Raw genomic sequence first — 16,483 nt, forward strand, 5'->3', positions numbered from 1 at the left:
CCGATTTAAGCTACCACCTAGCAAGTGTGGTGTCTGGCGGTGACACCACACGTGCCAGTCTGCTTTCGGAGACTTACATCGCCTTTTGAATTAAAAATGTTAATTACGAGACAAAGACCGTCTTTAACATTACAAATGTTAATTACGATCCGTGTCTCTGAGACCAATGTTTGCGTCGCATTCCATGCGAATGTGACATACGTTACTTGAGACAGGTTATCAGAACGGTCAAGGAGTGATATAAGGGACATCAAGGAACGCGCCCGCTTTAAACGACCAAGTCTAGCGCTGCCTGGAATATAATCATGAAATGAAATATGATGACACCAGTTTCGTGGTGCAAACGACAGTTTTCTGGGAGAGCATAATTAAGGAATCTATCGAAAGAAAGATGTAAGAAACCATAAAAAACAGGGGCGAAGGTTTGAATTTAAACAAGACTTGGGAGCTGGGATACAGTTTATTCAGATCTCGTCGGCCATCACATCCAACAGTGTTGCGACACAGAGAATTTGTGTTTCACGGAACAATCAGTGCCGGCTCTGAAAACAAAAGAGCGTTAAAGGCCGTAGACGGTGTTGGGTTCAAATGGTTCAAATGGCTCTGAGCACTATGGGACTCAACTGCTGAGGTCATTAGTCCCCTAGAACTTAGAACTAGTTAAACCTAACTAACCTAAGGACATCACAAACATCCATGCCCGAGGCAGGATTCGAACCTGCGACCGTAGCGGTCTTGCGGTTCCAGACTGCAGCGCCTTTAACCGCACGGCCACTTCGTCCGGCTACGGTGTTGGGAATCGAACTATAAGTAGCGGAGCAAGACCAATAATAGCCGACAGTGCGGTTGGAGTCCAGGCAGCGAGTATACATAACAGTAAAACTCTCAGCACCTGAAGAAGACGGTTTGGTTAGTCGTCGAAATATCGTGCATGGCTTGGAAACAACAACAGAACACCCGCGATTACAGAACACACGCAATTACACAGACAGAAACAAGCAAATACACACACACACAAAGCACTTAGGTGGGCGTCGTTTCAGAGTAAACAAAACGCTAAACATGTGCACAGACTATCAAGTTGTTAGACATCACACTTTTCTGCATCATTGTGTTTGGATGGGATCCACTAAATTATAGAATAATATATTTATATCCACTCATAATGGACGTAGGAGAACACTGCAAGCTGCAGGAGTTCCCAGCTGTTGACAGAATACATAACACAAGAAGGAAATGTTATAGATAAACAAACAGTGTGGGATATTTACTAAAGAACAAAACAATGAACGAGTTACTAGCGTATGTGACAGATATAGAAGATCATTGAAAGGTATAAGTATTTTCGTGCCTGATTGTCATCGAAAAATCTGGAAGAAGATATGTGTTGATTCAGTATGTTTGTTAAGAATTTTGTGACAAGATTTAGATAGTAAATGCAAATCTCTAACTGTTCAACAAAATCCATCCATAACCCATTGTCAAAAATGTGTAACACTGGAAGGTTGTCATTGGTGTCATCACAGAATATTCATGATCCGCAGCGTGTGAAACAAAGCTAGACTTACTTCAGTTTTGGAATGGGAGCGCATCCATATGCTCTTCGTAGCAGGTTGCAAAGTTTCTCCCTGTTTGTCCTACGTAGAAGCAAGAAGATAAGCATGTAAGATTACATATGCTCGACTTCTGATGCCACTGTCCAGTCGATTTATTATTATGAATAATTTTATTTTGCAATTTATGGTCTGTATGGAAGAATATTTTTTTGTCAGGCGGTATGAAAAGATTTGCAACTTTTTCTGTGACATTTTGCTGAGGAATTGAAGACATAAATTTTGGTATTCCTTTTTTTGGTATGCAGTGGTGAGGTGAATGCTGTACTTTGCTTTTGTTTTGCTCAGTTATGATGTTTATGAGGGAGGGATTATACTCATTAATACAAAAGGTTTAAGTATGTTTATTTCATTACATGCATGTGCTTCTCTGATAGAAATGCGGAGCATACGATTTGCAGCTGAACCGAAGAAAGAGAGTTTATGTTGGTTTATGTGGCAGTGAGTTACTGTTAATGAACAGGGTTTCCATCTGGAAGGTATGTTTATTATTATGACAGCAAACAGTCATGTCAAGGAAATTATTTCCTTCTGTTGTTCAACTATGAATGTGATCTTTGATTCTCGGATCCATCTCATTCATTTCATCTGCTAGGTTATTCAGTTCCTCTCTTTGACCGTTAAAGCGTACAAGGAAACTTCACGATATACTGAAGAAAATTAACACTTTTGAAATTAACTTTTCAGTTAACAACAGTCTCGATCTTCCATGGCCACACGCGTCAGAGTAATGTTGAAGTGTGTGTAGCTACATACGCTGTATCCCTAATCATCCATCGACACTGCAGAAAAATGGCTTAACGCACAGCCATTACGCCGTGACCCGCGCAGTTCGCAGAGAAGGCGGATACTTACAGATGATGTCATAGATGGTTCCATACTGGTACTGCGTGCCGTAGCGTTGTTTCAGGGCGTCCACTGCCTTCCCACCGATTTCCATCTGTTACGGCAAACAGAAATTGTTGTTAGATTGTAAGCTAACACACAGAATGAAGTAAAATAAATTTCATAATAAGATCAGGGCGGGGTTCGGACGTAAAATCGAGCATAATTTTCCAGAAAACAAGTGTTTGAAAATAGAGCATAGTAAAACCACTAATATAGAACGATAGCCACTTACCGGATTCCGTGTAAAAGTGTGAGCGTTTAACTTAACTTGCCTCACCTAACACCACTTTTGCTAAAGGAACCATCTTTTTAGGGGGTTAAATTGCATTAAAATAAAACTTTAAACTGAATAGGTATGTGCAGACAAACATTAAATTCCAGTTCTTGCTTCGTTAGACACGATTTCGCTGTAATGTTTACTGTGTAAAGTTGGACTGTTGTTACCATCTAAACAAGAAGTACTGCAACTCTATTACATTTTTAAGCCAATAAGAATCACCATTAAAACAACTCGGCAATAAGTAGGTCGACTTCTGCGACTGAAACGTGAAATGTTTTTAATTATAAAATTTAAAGACCACGTGTAGAATTCCTGCTAAGATGAACTTATTTATTCCAACAAAACTGTAACCGAAGCTGATGGGAACAAAAATTTGCATTTTAAACACTATTTTTCTCGAATGTCATTTTCTTATTTTCGAAATTTCTACCTCCACCATCGTTACAAAGTTTTTGTCCTCGAAAACAATGTTAGGTCATACCCTCGAAAATTTTTGGCGTTCCGGAAACGATTTTCACAGCCTCATTGAGAACAGATGTGCACGAATATTCACTTGAGCGGACTTGTCTCTCATTGACTGCCGTTTTGTGGGAGGTGCTCCAAGACGGTTCATTAGCGATCGCCGGTTATCCGGCGAATTTTGCTCTATCCAAAGCGGACCTGTCACAGCACTGGAATTCCCACTGTACAATGTGCCGAACAAAGATCTCGATAATCTTATTTCATTTTGCTTTCTTGCAGTTGAAATACAGCAGTTACGGGTTTCAGAGAATGTAAAGTGTTTTTGTTCCGCACAGTATCTTTGTAATGAAGAATATGTATGGGTAACCAGATCTTAAGTACGATGTGCTTCCAAGAAGTAGGCCATGTATGCAGCTTTCTGAGTTAGCTGATACTTCTGTCAAACGAGAGTTAGGCATCTGATGTGTTCATAATTGTCAGGATAGTAAGTATGAAATACACGGCTAGACGAGTAACTGACAGCGCATTGCCGGTCAGTGGGATTGTAAGGAAGGCTGAAAGAACTCCATCAGAGACAAAGAGAGAGAGGGAGAGACAGAGAGAGAAAGAGGGATTGGGAGCGAGAGATAGAGATTCCTGCCTATATTGTGTATCTGTTGCTTTTGTGGCACTAGTCTTTCGGTAGGAATTGTGTTATGTACACGAATATGTCTTTCCTTTCTTTACTGTGTTGCCTACTAAGTGGGCACTTGAACCAGTCCCGCATCCCTCGTGCATTATTTGACTTACTGTGCACGAATAAAACGAGTGCATGCGAGTTTTGTGAGAGTGGCCAGTAGGTGTCCGTCTGCTGCTGCGGTTTCGTCTGCCTACCCAGTTTTGCCAATAGCTGTAGGCGACGTAGAAAGACAGAGAGGACTAGCTAGGTCATCAGATCTGGTACGTAGCATAGAAAAAGAGTTAGACTGGCAGGTAACGACGTCAACTTCTTTCGTGGCCTCTCCACCAGAGAGGTAGCGGGAGCGGTTGTGTTCGGTGCGAAAAGAAAGGCACTATTCTGCCGGGGCTTGGTGAGTATGTACTGATTTACGGATAGATCAGGAGTAGTGGAATTTCAAATGTTTAAGGTGCGAATTTTCAGTCACTTCATTGCAGTTTCTTTTGGCGATCAGGGGTACTCATATTAGTTAGCGTGGGAATATATTAGTGTGAAGTTTTAATATCATAATAAGGTTTTGTCAAGAATACTTAATGTATGAATAATCTGGTCTCCACATTTGGGATAAGACAATAGAGACCTGATTTCCCAAACCGGTGTTCTAATAAATTCATTCTAAATATGCAGAGTAAATTAATGAAACGGAATTGCGAGAGGTACGAGTCTGAATTTTAATTCTTTCGCGAGTTTGGGAACTCGAAAATAGGTGGCTTTGTACATCCACGTTGCGACGTGGTTGATGATGGAATCTAAGCTCATTCTTTGGTAACTCATAGTAAATGTGTGCACCTTCAGTGCATGAGCATTGTATGAAACGCAGTTTTAATTATTGAATCAGCCCCTTCTCGTTCTGGGATTCAAGGTATCTCCACCACGTGTGAACATAATAGAGTATATTTCTTTAATCAATCCGTAGTGTGGAATATGTATTTACTTTGCTAAATTATTTGATGGTTCGACAATTGACCACTTTAAAGTAATTTCGTGGTATTTCTCACATTTAGATCATCCTCTCCTGATTTCTTTTGGTAAATGAACTGATGCATTAAGATACGCCTTTAAACATAAGTGTATTGCAGAGGATCACATCAATTTATTAGTTGAATACTACCGTCTTCTCTGAGCTTGGTCCACAAAAAATGAAATTGTTGTTTAAACCTTGTGGATCCTATGTTCCATGTTTTGATGATTAAAATCCCATTCCACATCCTAAATGTATTTGTGGAAGAGTAAGTTGAAGCGTTATTGATGAAAATAAACGTCCTGTTCTTGTGCCTTTCTCAAAATGGATATCAGATCCAAGTAAAGAGATTAGTACCTCAAAAAGTCAAGATTAAAGGGTAGTTAAAGGGAAAATAAAATACAGGTGAAGGGAAGGGCGATTGAAATAAGTATATGCTGTCCTCCACTCCAACAATAAAACGGAAATCCTCCACTCAGTACTAAACTAAACCGTTTCAAGGCTTAGAAGCACTGTTAAATGTAATGGACACCTTTCTCAGAGAGGAATTCGGTGCAATAGGACGCAACTCATAAAAATATTGAAAAGTAGCGATATGCCAACAGTAGCCACTTAGCATCAGAAACTGCTAGGAGAAATTGGGATAATTGGAAGAATTCTGTTTTGTAGGAAGGGATATGGATTTACATTACTTGAAGCAAGAAGGCGACATAGAGCAATCTGACTTTCCAACAAAAGCAACCGGTGTCTTTGAGCTGACATCGTATTTCGTTTCTGATCAGCAAAAACTTCGTATCAAGGAAATGGAGAACAGGAAAAAAGCAGAAGTTTAAATGTAACGTTACAAAATGACCTTATAAATTAAGCGGACATATGAAGGGTAAAAAACGGAACAGCTACTAATTGAGGCCTATGAAAAAAAAAATTACTACGAAGAACATTTTGGTGGTACACCCGTGCTAAGACACCCAGGTTTCTTGAGCTAGGTAAAGGGAGTACCTATCACGTTTTCCATGCTGTCGATGTCTCCACAAAAATAGTATAACGTCTGTGGGTAGTGACATCGATTGTTACTAGAGCTGTAAAACTGTCGTAGGTTATCGCAGACTAACATACGTAAGCACATGCTACAGTAATTTGCCTAGTAGCTTTGGGCATTTAAGGTCGTGTCCACATTACCTGTATGCTAGGTGTGTTGAATACCTATCAGGCATTACCTCTTAATGATCGCTTTCCTTGGGCATGCGATCAGTGTCTTACTAGATAGCCCTAGAAAACGGAAATGGTGAACCTTCTAGAAAATGAGCGAGAGTTTACGAAGAGCCAACAGAAAAGTTTTGTTCAACATTGTTTCCTCCCGTATTCATGTAAAAATAAACAGTTTTTGTTGTTGTTGTTGTGGTCTTCAGTCCAGAGACTGATTCGATACGGCTGTCCATGCTACTCTGTCCTGTGCAAGCTTCTTCATCTCCCAGTACCCACTGTAACCTACATCCATCTGAATCTGCTTAAGGTATTCACCTCTTGGTCTCCCTCTACGATTTTTACCCTCCACGCTGCCCTCCAATACTAAATTGGTGATCCCTTGATGCCTCAGAACATGTCCTACCAACCGACCCTTCTTCTAGTCAAGTTGTTCCACAAGTTTCTCTTCTCCCCAATTCTATTCAATACAAATAAACGGTATTTATTGCAAAACTGAAACTTTCAATGTCTAATTCAGGTTTAATTCTAAAATTGATTTTTAATGTGAAACAGAGGGATGTGGTAGTAAAAATAAAGAAAACAATACAGATTTGTCATATAGTGCAAGGAAACGCAATTTCCTCAACAAAAAGGTAAAATGAAAAATAAAAAACTGCGAAACAAAAATGTATCAAACATCGCTTCAGTAATTTGACGAACTTATATAAACAGACACTATGGCCACACAAATGAACAATTTATATAAAACACGTTTCTGTTATTCATAAACAACTTCCTCTTTTATCGATAATAACAGGAGACGTTTGCCTTTCGTCATGATGATGAACGTTCCATTGAGTGCAAAATAGAACAGTTATTATATCTATTTCTTATGTTTGTGCTGTGGCGTGACCATAAGCGCCGGAAAGAAGAGGAAGAACGCAAGACCAGAGATGGCGGTGAGGAAACGTCAGCCAATAGCCCGCTGACAAGGGCCGCGCCGTGCCAGGAACGACCTCTGAAGGAAGTGAATATAAGCGCCGCTCCAGCCAGCCTAGGCCGCTCAATTCGGGTGAGTAAACGGCATTAGTGGACAGGATTCGCCGAGCAGTAGTAGTGCAATGTGTTAACCGTGCAGGAAGATTGTGTATAGCCAGGACTCTGAATTATATTGCATGTCGCCCATCGTTTGCGACAACATTTTGTACATACAATTTAAGTACTGTTAAATCTGCTTTATAGAAATAAAACTACTAATGTTATTTTCTTGAATTGTTGTACAGCATTCCGAGAACGTAGCATCCCTTAGGCACACTATGCGAGATGAGTGGGCAAGACCCAACAGTTTGTGCATGTAAACTTTGCTTGCATCAAAAGTAATTGCTTTGGTTGCATAAAAGTGCAGAAGTTACACGATCATATAATTTTTTTGTACTGCTAAACTTACTGTAAGGATATAAAAGACACAATGGACTAACACTGAATGATGTGCGGCTCCAATTATGTGTAAAACAAACAACCAATCAAAAAACAAAGAGAAGTCATTGGCTCCCAGTTCCTCAATTCTACATTCATTTCTTTCCCTATCTTGGCTGTCAATACTACTGGTAATGCTACCGTTTCCTAGGACGTTTATTTAGTGTACCAAAACTACCAAACCGTAATTTTAGCAGAGCGTAACTCTAGTTATTACTAAGTTAGCCTCGGATAGCTAAGGGAAATGATTGTGTGCAGTACTCACCAGCTCGTCGTAGTTGTCGGGTCGCTCGTAGTTGAGGCCGTAGGGGATCATGAGCAGCTGGGAGTAGCTGTGCAGACTGAGGTAGACCAGCAGGTCGTCGGAGATGCTCTGCAGGAACTCGGAGAGCGTGCGCGTCTCCACCTCCGAGAAGACCGAAGGGCCGGCGTACGTCTCCGAGCACGATATGGCGCTGGCGCCCTCGTCTGCAAGCACGACACGGTAGGCTGGTTACACGCCGTTCTGCTGAATTTGCAGCGTTTGATTAAAAAAAAAAAAAAGGAATATTTTTCCCTTAGGACAGCGGCAGATGGAGGGAGGATGGAGGAATTTGACAAATACGACGGAAAGATTACATTCTCCTATGGTATAGATGGAGGTCGTCAGCTAGGATACAATTTAAATACTTATGAAGGAAGCCCCGATCGGTTCAGTGACTAGTCCAAAAGATTCCTCAGTGGTCATCACCAGCCATTTGACATTCACTCCTGGCGAAAGCCTCATCCTGACTTCTCCATGAACTACCGTATTCAGCCGTATGCATTCATGCTGTCCCTACATATTTTTTGATGTCGTCAACCCAGCCTCTTCGCCTCGATTTCATAATATCTCTTGGAATTCAGCAGTCAGTTTCCTTGATCCAAATTTTAGCCATTCGCCTGCGTACATATCTTATCCACCTCCAATTCATTTTCATTACAGTCACAACTAAGTTCTCCATTTTACTCTGTTATCTGATCCATTTCTTTGTTTTCGTGTCTCTCCTAGTAATTCCCAACATACATATCTCTGTTACCTGCAGAAGAGCACCCAGTTTTTGAATGGTTATTACTTTGCAAGTCCATTTCTCAGTACCACAATTCAAAATAGGCAATATACTCAGATCTTAAGCCTTTCCAGTTATCTCGAATGCTTGAGTTTTAAAATCCTATTTATTTAACCAAAAGTCCTTCCCAGGCCATTTTTACTTTACTGTGTATTCCTTTTGTTGTCTATCCTGTTATCTAATGGCTCCGTAGCTCTATCATTAATTTGTGTTATTTTATGTTTAATCCATAAGTTTTAAAAAGTGAGTGCAAGTATGGATGAATGTGTCCATATGAATGATTTCAACCTAACATGGTACAAATATCACTTACTGTTTGGATGGAACCACTGTAGTGGTAAGATCCACCTATCTCTAAAAATGGGGCCAGGAGGGTGAAGAAGAAGCGTAGCTCAAGATGCGCAAATAGCCACATTATATTCGTCCAGTATTTCAGAATGAGAGCTCTTCGTGACTTGCAACGAACTTTACACATAACTTAAAACTCATGACGAGACTTTTTGTCGACCCCCTCCCCCGGCCCACAAAATGATGGAAGGAAAATTTTTTTATTACTTACTACATTTCCGCAGCAAAACTGCCGCATCAGGCACAATCTTCTAATTCATTACTTTTTTACTAATAACTATCCGCAACACATTTCGCACGCATATTAACGCATACGGTTGAACGAAACTGCAAAAATGTGACATTATACGACACATAGGTCACAAGATGTGACGTCATAAACAATGAGATGCGTGAAAACGAAAGTTCAGGGCGAAATTTCCTTGAGGTACAGGTGTAATACGTGTAAAAATATGTGTGAAGTATGTTAAATATATGTGACAAGTGGGTGTGCGAGTAAAGCTGCGGGTAAAAGATTCCTAAATCCTTTGAGCGATTTTAACTAAATTTGATACACATATTACTTACTATCTGGGGAGAAATACAGTGGGGGGGGGGGGGGGGGGCTGGTAAGAACCAGCAACTTCCTATTGGGGAAGGGGTAATAACACGGAGTTAGGAGGGGGTAGGAGAAGAGGGACGACAGAAGAGGAGGTGATGGACATAAATGTGGGGGGAAGAGGAGATGGACAGAGAAAAGGGGAAAAGGTAATGGACAGAGAGGAGGAGGATGAGATGGATAGAGAAAGGGAGGTGCAGCAGATGGACCGAAATAGGGGCGAGGAGATGTACAGAGAGAGGGGGGAGGAGCGTTTGGACAGAGAGAGGGGGAAAGGAGAGATGGACTAATAGAATTGGAATAAATATATATCCAGGCAATGCAATGTTCTCGGCTAGTATGTACAGGGCAATTCCGTGATGACGTTGGAAACCTTCAGAGATGATGGATAAGGTGAGGTACGGGACCCTGGTCAGGAAACGACTGAGTGGAACGTTCCAAGCGAAAATCGTTCTAATACAGTGGAGCTCTTCTACTGCAGGCTCTTTGACTTTCATATTTTGAGAAGGGGTAGTAATGGATCGAAACAGGAAAAAATTATGCAATAACCACGGGTCTAAAACGCTTTACTTAAGAGCAATGCGCACTTGTTCAGTGGAAGAGACGTGTTTTACAGTACCAATAATGAACAAGTGCTCTTAGCTCATAAGGTATGCATCTTGCAGCCCGTGATTACTGGACTTTTTTCTCTTGTTTTGGTCCTTAATACCCTATTCCAAAATATGGAAAACAAAACGCTAGTAGTAGAAGAGGCCCACTATCCTAGGTGTAAAAGGCGATTTTCGCTTATAACGTTCGACTCGGTCGTTTCCGGACCAGGGTCACTTAACTCAAACTGATACATTTACTAAATCACTTCATGGCGAACAGCTTTTGCTAGAGACAAAATGCTCGTTCACGCTTCCCAGCAACGGTAGGCAACCTTTAGTTTTCTCCGCTCTAGGATGATGAGATGTCACCGAAATTGCATGGTCTGCAAACTAAATGCGCGGCATACTGCTACTCTGAGCGATTGTCAACAAAAAATGTAAGAGTGATTGTCTCCAAACGGAGAAAGATATTTTAGAAGCGTATCACTAGCTTTAATTTTGCTGGACTCAGCCCTTTCCCCCCCGGAGCAGCAGATAACTGAATACGCACGCAGCAGAGAGTCTATGCACTGCCGCCTCTCAGGGATATAACCAGTACAAAAGCATGTCTGTTGTCATCTGGAAACGTTAGCGAACATTCGTCGCTAACAGAAGTTCTTTGCCATGCTGTGATCTGTCAACCCTTCCCCACCCTGTGATCTGTCAGCTCTAGAAGTTTGATGCAAAGACTTAAGCTTGCTTACTTTCAGATTTGTTCTAAAAAGTCCTTACTTTTGCTGTTGGAGTTCATATGCGTTAGTGGTAGAGGGAAACGGTATGAAGATGATTTACAAATTGTTTTTTTTCCGTTAACATGCATCATTTTGTTTTACTAGTTTACATACTGTAAATTTAGTTTAGGATAGCTGAGAATTGTCGTGGTGACATGAAACCTTTTTGTCTACCCGTTCTTTCAGTTCTGAACTTCCCACTAACTTCATGAGTGTAATGGTAGCTATAGTATTGCATACATTCTTCAGCATACTAACATACATTGAATCAGTGCCTTATCTGACATGAGTGCTTAGCAGTTCCTTCATGAATCATAACAGAAATGTAATTCTGTGTCTGTGGAAACTAAACGCCGTGTCAGAACAACAACAACAAGTCCAAAGTACCCAATTTTACTTTTTTATTGACTCGATGACTAGTTTCGGGCCGAGACCGATTTTCAAATCACCATAACAAAGTCAAAAATGGTATTTCCGAAGATGTGAAAACCGTGTCAAAAATGTGCAACGAACAGTCACAGAGCACACATGTTTCTCGCTTATGATCTGTGATGAGTTTGGTAATAGATAAGAATGGAGACATAATCGTGACAGCAGATTGCTTAAACATGAACTGTGCTACACTGCATTTTAATGAAAAAGATATGCTGGCACACCAAAGGGAGAAATTATAGTTGGGAAGGGCTTTAAATTATGTGCAGGTTAAGTTAGAACCACTTTGTGAAAAAGGCAATGCTGCATCGCGAGCTACTTGTGGGTGTTGACTGGTGAAACTGTCAGCTGGGGTTTTTGACAAAAGCTGTTGAACAAAGCCTCGGTCCACTAAACGAAAGTGCAAGGTAATAACGCAGTCACACTAAAGGTGTCAACTTAGCTATACCGTACTTACCCAGCCAGTAGTAATCCCAGTTACGGTTGGGGTCCGTGCCGACGCACACCCGATCATCAGACTGGCTTCGGGTTTTGCGCCACATGCGGTTCTGAAACACATACACATAGTCTGTACAGAGCAGCTGAAAAAAACTTACATTGTGAGCTAAACAAATAACAGGTGCGACGTTTCGTTATTTATATAGCATGTGGGCCTAGTAGCTCAAACTAAAAGAGTGAACCAAGAGAAACAAAGTGTTTCTCATCATTGGTTAGGGCTTTTGGAGACAGCTAATCTTCTGCTCGGGGATCTTCGACGTACAAATATGCATAGAGCCAATACGTTGAATAATTGGAGGAAAGTGCGGAGTCACTTCGCTCACAAATAATTTAATTAGATCCCTAACGAGCAGCACTTAGCAATTGCTTTCGCCCTGATGACGACAGAGAAGAGTCATGGCACGGCGTCTATGAGACACTGAAAGCACTGAAGAGCCATTCTGACACGTGTCCGCTCAAACGAGACACGCATTTCACGGATATTGATTGGGTGGCTGGTTCTTTGGCATGCACCCCTCATTCGAAAAATCGACGTGCCAAAATGAGTTGGCCTCAGATGAGTTGAGAAGACTTTCGAACAACCTCGTGTCCATGTCGTGTTCTTCAAACTATTTCGACACCATTTTGAAGAAAGGCTGCATATTGCAGGTGAAGTATATGTACATAAAAGCAAATCACCACAAAATCTCCTCAGTGAACAGGCCGAGTTAGCCAATGCAGCCTTTCTTCAAAATTTCATTCATCTGCTTTCCAGTTTCAAGTAAAAAAAAAAGAAAAAAGAAAAATCAATGAAATATCCACTGCTGTAATATTTATATACGCACATCTATCCCAAACCATTTACTGTAATTTTAATGTGTGCCATAATATTTACATAATATATCCATAGTTGTAATATTTGTTTACGTACATCTGGCCCTTACAATTTACTTTGGTTCCAATGTATACCATAATATTTACGTTAAATCGCTGCAGTAACAATTTATAATAAACTGACAGCTTTATTTGTTTATCTTCATTTTAATCAGTTCTCTTTCAATGTAAATAGTAAGTAATGTAACATAAGTGATTTGTAAATATCTACTGTCACATACACGTATATAACGAAATATCTCAGAGTGGAAGTCTTGGGCATTGTTATGGTTGTAATATTGCCATTTTTGTATTCATACCTCCATGTGATGAAACTTCTTACTGTGTTAGTGGTGCTTTACATTATGTGCATACATATATATAAAAATGTGCATCATACAGTTTCTGCTGCTGCAAGGTCATAAGCAGTCTGCACTGGAACATAATGGCGCGGATTTTTCATCGTAAGTAAAAGAAACATCTTCCCTTTCATAATCTGTTTACATTACTGAAAATCGTTGTGAGGCACAACCACAGTTAAAAGACATCGTTTCACATCTTGATTTGATTGTAGGGCACCACTACCGCAAGGAAGTTTCATCAGTTGGGAAAACAAAAGAAGAAAGCTAATGTAAAACGTGAACTAGCCATCTGAAGATGAACCTGTCGTTTCGAAACCGGTAACGGCTTTATTTAAATAAATAAATAGCATTGTAAAAAGTGGCTAGTTGCTGTTATCTTCTATGCAAGAGTCAGCCTATATTTTGTACACAGCTACGGGCTCAAAATGTCAGTTTCTGATAAAATAGCATAAAATACGATGTTGCAATAATTTTGAAAATATTAGGTTGTAAGGAAGATAAAAACGATGTCTCACTCTCAGTTAAGACTTAACTACCTATTCAATTTTCTCTGACATTTGCTAAAGACTAAACGTTAAACATTTTGATCCATACAGAGGTCCTGTGCCCGCTTCCAAACACTCAGTGAAGAGAAACATTGACTGCTGCTGCTGTGGCGTGGATATACCCGAAGAAATCTCCTGAGGAAGGAAGGAAGATGAGGGTTTAACGTAATGTTGACGACGTAGTCATTAGAGACGGAGCAGAAGCTCGGATTTGGAAAAGATGAGAAGAGAATTCAGCACTGACCTCTTTGAAGAAACCATTTTGGTATTTGCCTTGTGCTGTTTAGGGAAGCCACGCTAAACCTAAATCTTGTTGGCTCGACAGGGTTTTCAATCAGCATTCCCCTTAATACTTCTTCAGTAGTATATCATATTACAAGTTTCTTTTATTTCCATGTTAACTTATTTTATAATTCTTTCATCGTCTTTGCAAGTGGCAACTGCAGCGGAAATTGGTCACTTCAATAAACTTTTTAATTTGTTTTGGTTAATTTCTAGTACCACTTGGTGACATGAAGTATTTCTGTAGATTTAATATTTGGAGGTCAATATTACATTCGTGAAGAAAATGGAAGAGCAAAACGCATTCTGTTGGTGCTCGGACCAGTAGAGCTATGCATTCGTCCGTTTTCATTGATACGTTATGCTACGCAGATCTTATATCTTTCATTTAGAACTGATCTCACCGATTTCCTTACTTTTTAAAATGTAGAACTCACATCTAAATTGAAGCGCATGTTAGGCAAACACATGGGGGACCCACATCTTTAACATTATCTTAGTTAACTGTTGATAAGAAAAAAACCTCGGCAAGTAAAGCAGCGAGCGCTTACTGCGCTACTGTACAGAAGGAGAGCGAGTGAGAGCCACGTGAGTGTGGTCGCAGGGTGAGCTCACCGAGGTGTGCGTGTACTCGTAGCCGTCCGGGTTGGTGCTGGGCACGACGTACCAGTCGAAGCTCTCGACCAGCGCCCTGAAGGTGGCGTTGCTGCTGGTCAGCAGCTCGTTCACGATGTACGTGGCCGTCGTCACCGTGATCCACTCCCGTGCGTGAGCCCCTGTCCAACGCCAAAATGTATGTTTGATGATGGGCTGAAAATGACTACTGTTTCAGTTTCTCACAAAACGATGATGATCAGCCATGTGAGCGTAAAATAACTGTGTAATTTGTGTCGTACGTGTCTTTTATATGACAATTGTGACTTTAGCTGGTAGCTTGAACTGCAACAAGTTGCGCTAAAATTTCTTTCAAATTCTGAAGGTGACAGGGGTAAAAAACAGCGAGCGAAAAGCTATTTACAACTTGTACAGAAACCAGGTGGCAGTTATAAGAGTCGAGGGACATGAAAGGGATGCAGTGGTTGGGAAGGGAGTGAGACAGGGTTGTAGCCTCTCCCCGATTTATTCAATCTCTATATTGAGCAAGTAGTGAAGGAAACAAAAGAAAAATTCGGAGTAGGTATTAAAATCCCTGGAGAATAAATAAAAAACTTTGAGGTTCGCCGATGACATTGTAATTCTGTCAGACACAGCAAAGGACTTGGAAGAGCAGTTGAACAGAATGGATAGTGTCTTGAATGGAGGATATAAGATGAACATCATCAAAAGTAAAACGAGGACCATGGAATGTAGTCGAATTAAGTCGGGTGATGCTGAGGGAATTAGATTAGGAAATGAGACACTTAAAGTAGTAAAGGAGTTTTGCTATTTGGGGAGCAAAATAACTGATGATGGTCGAAGTAGAGATGATATAAAATGTAGACTGGCAATGGCAAGGGAAGCATTTCTGAAGAAGAGAAATTTGTTAACATCGAGTATGGGTTTAAGTGTCAGGAAGTCGTTTCTGAAAGTATTTGTATGGAGTATAGCCATGTATGGAAGTGAAACATGGACGATAAATAGTTTGGACAAGAAGAGAATAGAAGCTTTCGAAATGTGGTGCTACAGTAGAATGCTGAAGATTAGATGGGTAGACCACATAACTAATGAGGAAGTATTGAATAGAATTGGGGAGAAGAGAAGTTTGTGGCACAACTTGACTAGAAGAAGGGATCGGTTGGTAGGACATGTCCTGAGACATCAAGGGATCACAAATTTAGCATTGGAGGGCAGCGTGGAGGGTAAAAATCGTAGAGGGAGACCAAGAAATGAATACACTAAGCAGATTCAGAAGGATGTAGGTTGCAGTAGGTACTGGGAGATGAAGAAGCTTGCACAGGATAGAGTAGCATGGAGAGCTGCATCAAACCAGTCTCAGGACTGAAGACCTCAACAACGTAAATTTAAAGGTGTTGTAGTGAATGCAGAGCAGTCATCATTTTCAACATTAACTCATCTATGTAGTTGTTCAATTCGCAGTCAAAGCTGAAGACAGTATCAAATCGAATGTATAATCTACATTGGCTGGAGTAAAAGAGCCACTAGATCTGTGTTCTGTATCAGAAAATCACACAACACGGTTGTTGCACCACCATACTTAGCAAGTACTGTCTCAGACCATCGCAATAAAACTTTTCGGAGAAGATAGCCCGAAATGGCCCAGCTGTTTGGGCTCTGCTAGGATAACTATAACTTTATTGTACGACGGAAATGTGCTATTCCGGTTTTCAAAACAATCGAAGGAATTTATAGCAGCGGGAATTCTGATTGTTACAGTTGTTATTTTACCTGTAGCAAAAAAATCCGTTTGTACCTTGTCATCCAATATTACTCAAAACGTTCTAAGTTCAGAGTTCACTACAAAAGACAGAGTTTGTAGTAATACTCTTTGATCGCCATTCGGCCTTCGTAGCGTACAATGACGTTTGTACGTCGTAA

The 16,483-nt window shown here is 40.6% G+C and overlaps 1 protein-coding gene across 1 annotated transcript in view; it reads right to left on the minus strand.

The window, feature by feature from the left end:
• Positions 1-16,483, minus strand: part of LOC124775249 (zinc carboxypeptidase-like) — a 56,117-nt gene that overhangs the window by 13,826 nt on the left and 25,808 nt on the right. Inside the window, exons 5-8 of the mRNA XM_047250090.1 lie at positions 14,564-14,724; positions 11,867-11,957; positions 7,849-8,051; positions 2,469-2,553 (exon numbers count right to left, since the gene is read on the minus strand). Of these exons, the coding sequence (XP_047106046.1) occupies positions 2,469-2,553; positions 7,849-8,051; positions 11,867-11,957; positions 14,564-14,724 (540 nt within the window). The remainder of the gene's footprint in view (positions 1-2,468; positions 2,554-7,848; positions 8,052-11,866; positions 11,958-14,563; positions 14,725-16,483) is intronic.

The sequence above is a fragment of the Schistocerca piceifrons genome, chromosome 1 (assembly GCF_021461385.2).
Source record: "Schistocerca piceifrons isolate TAMUIC-IGC-003096 chromosome 1, iqSchPice1.1, whole genome shotgun sequence".
NCBI classification, from domain to species: Eukaryota; Metazoa; Arthropoda; class Insecta; order Orthoptera; family Acrididae; genus Schistocerca; species Schistocerca piceifrons.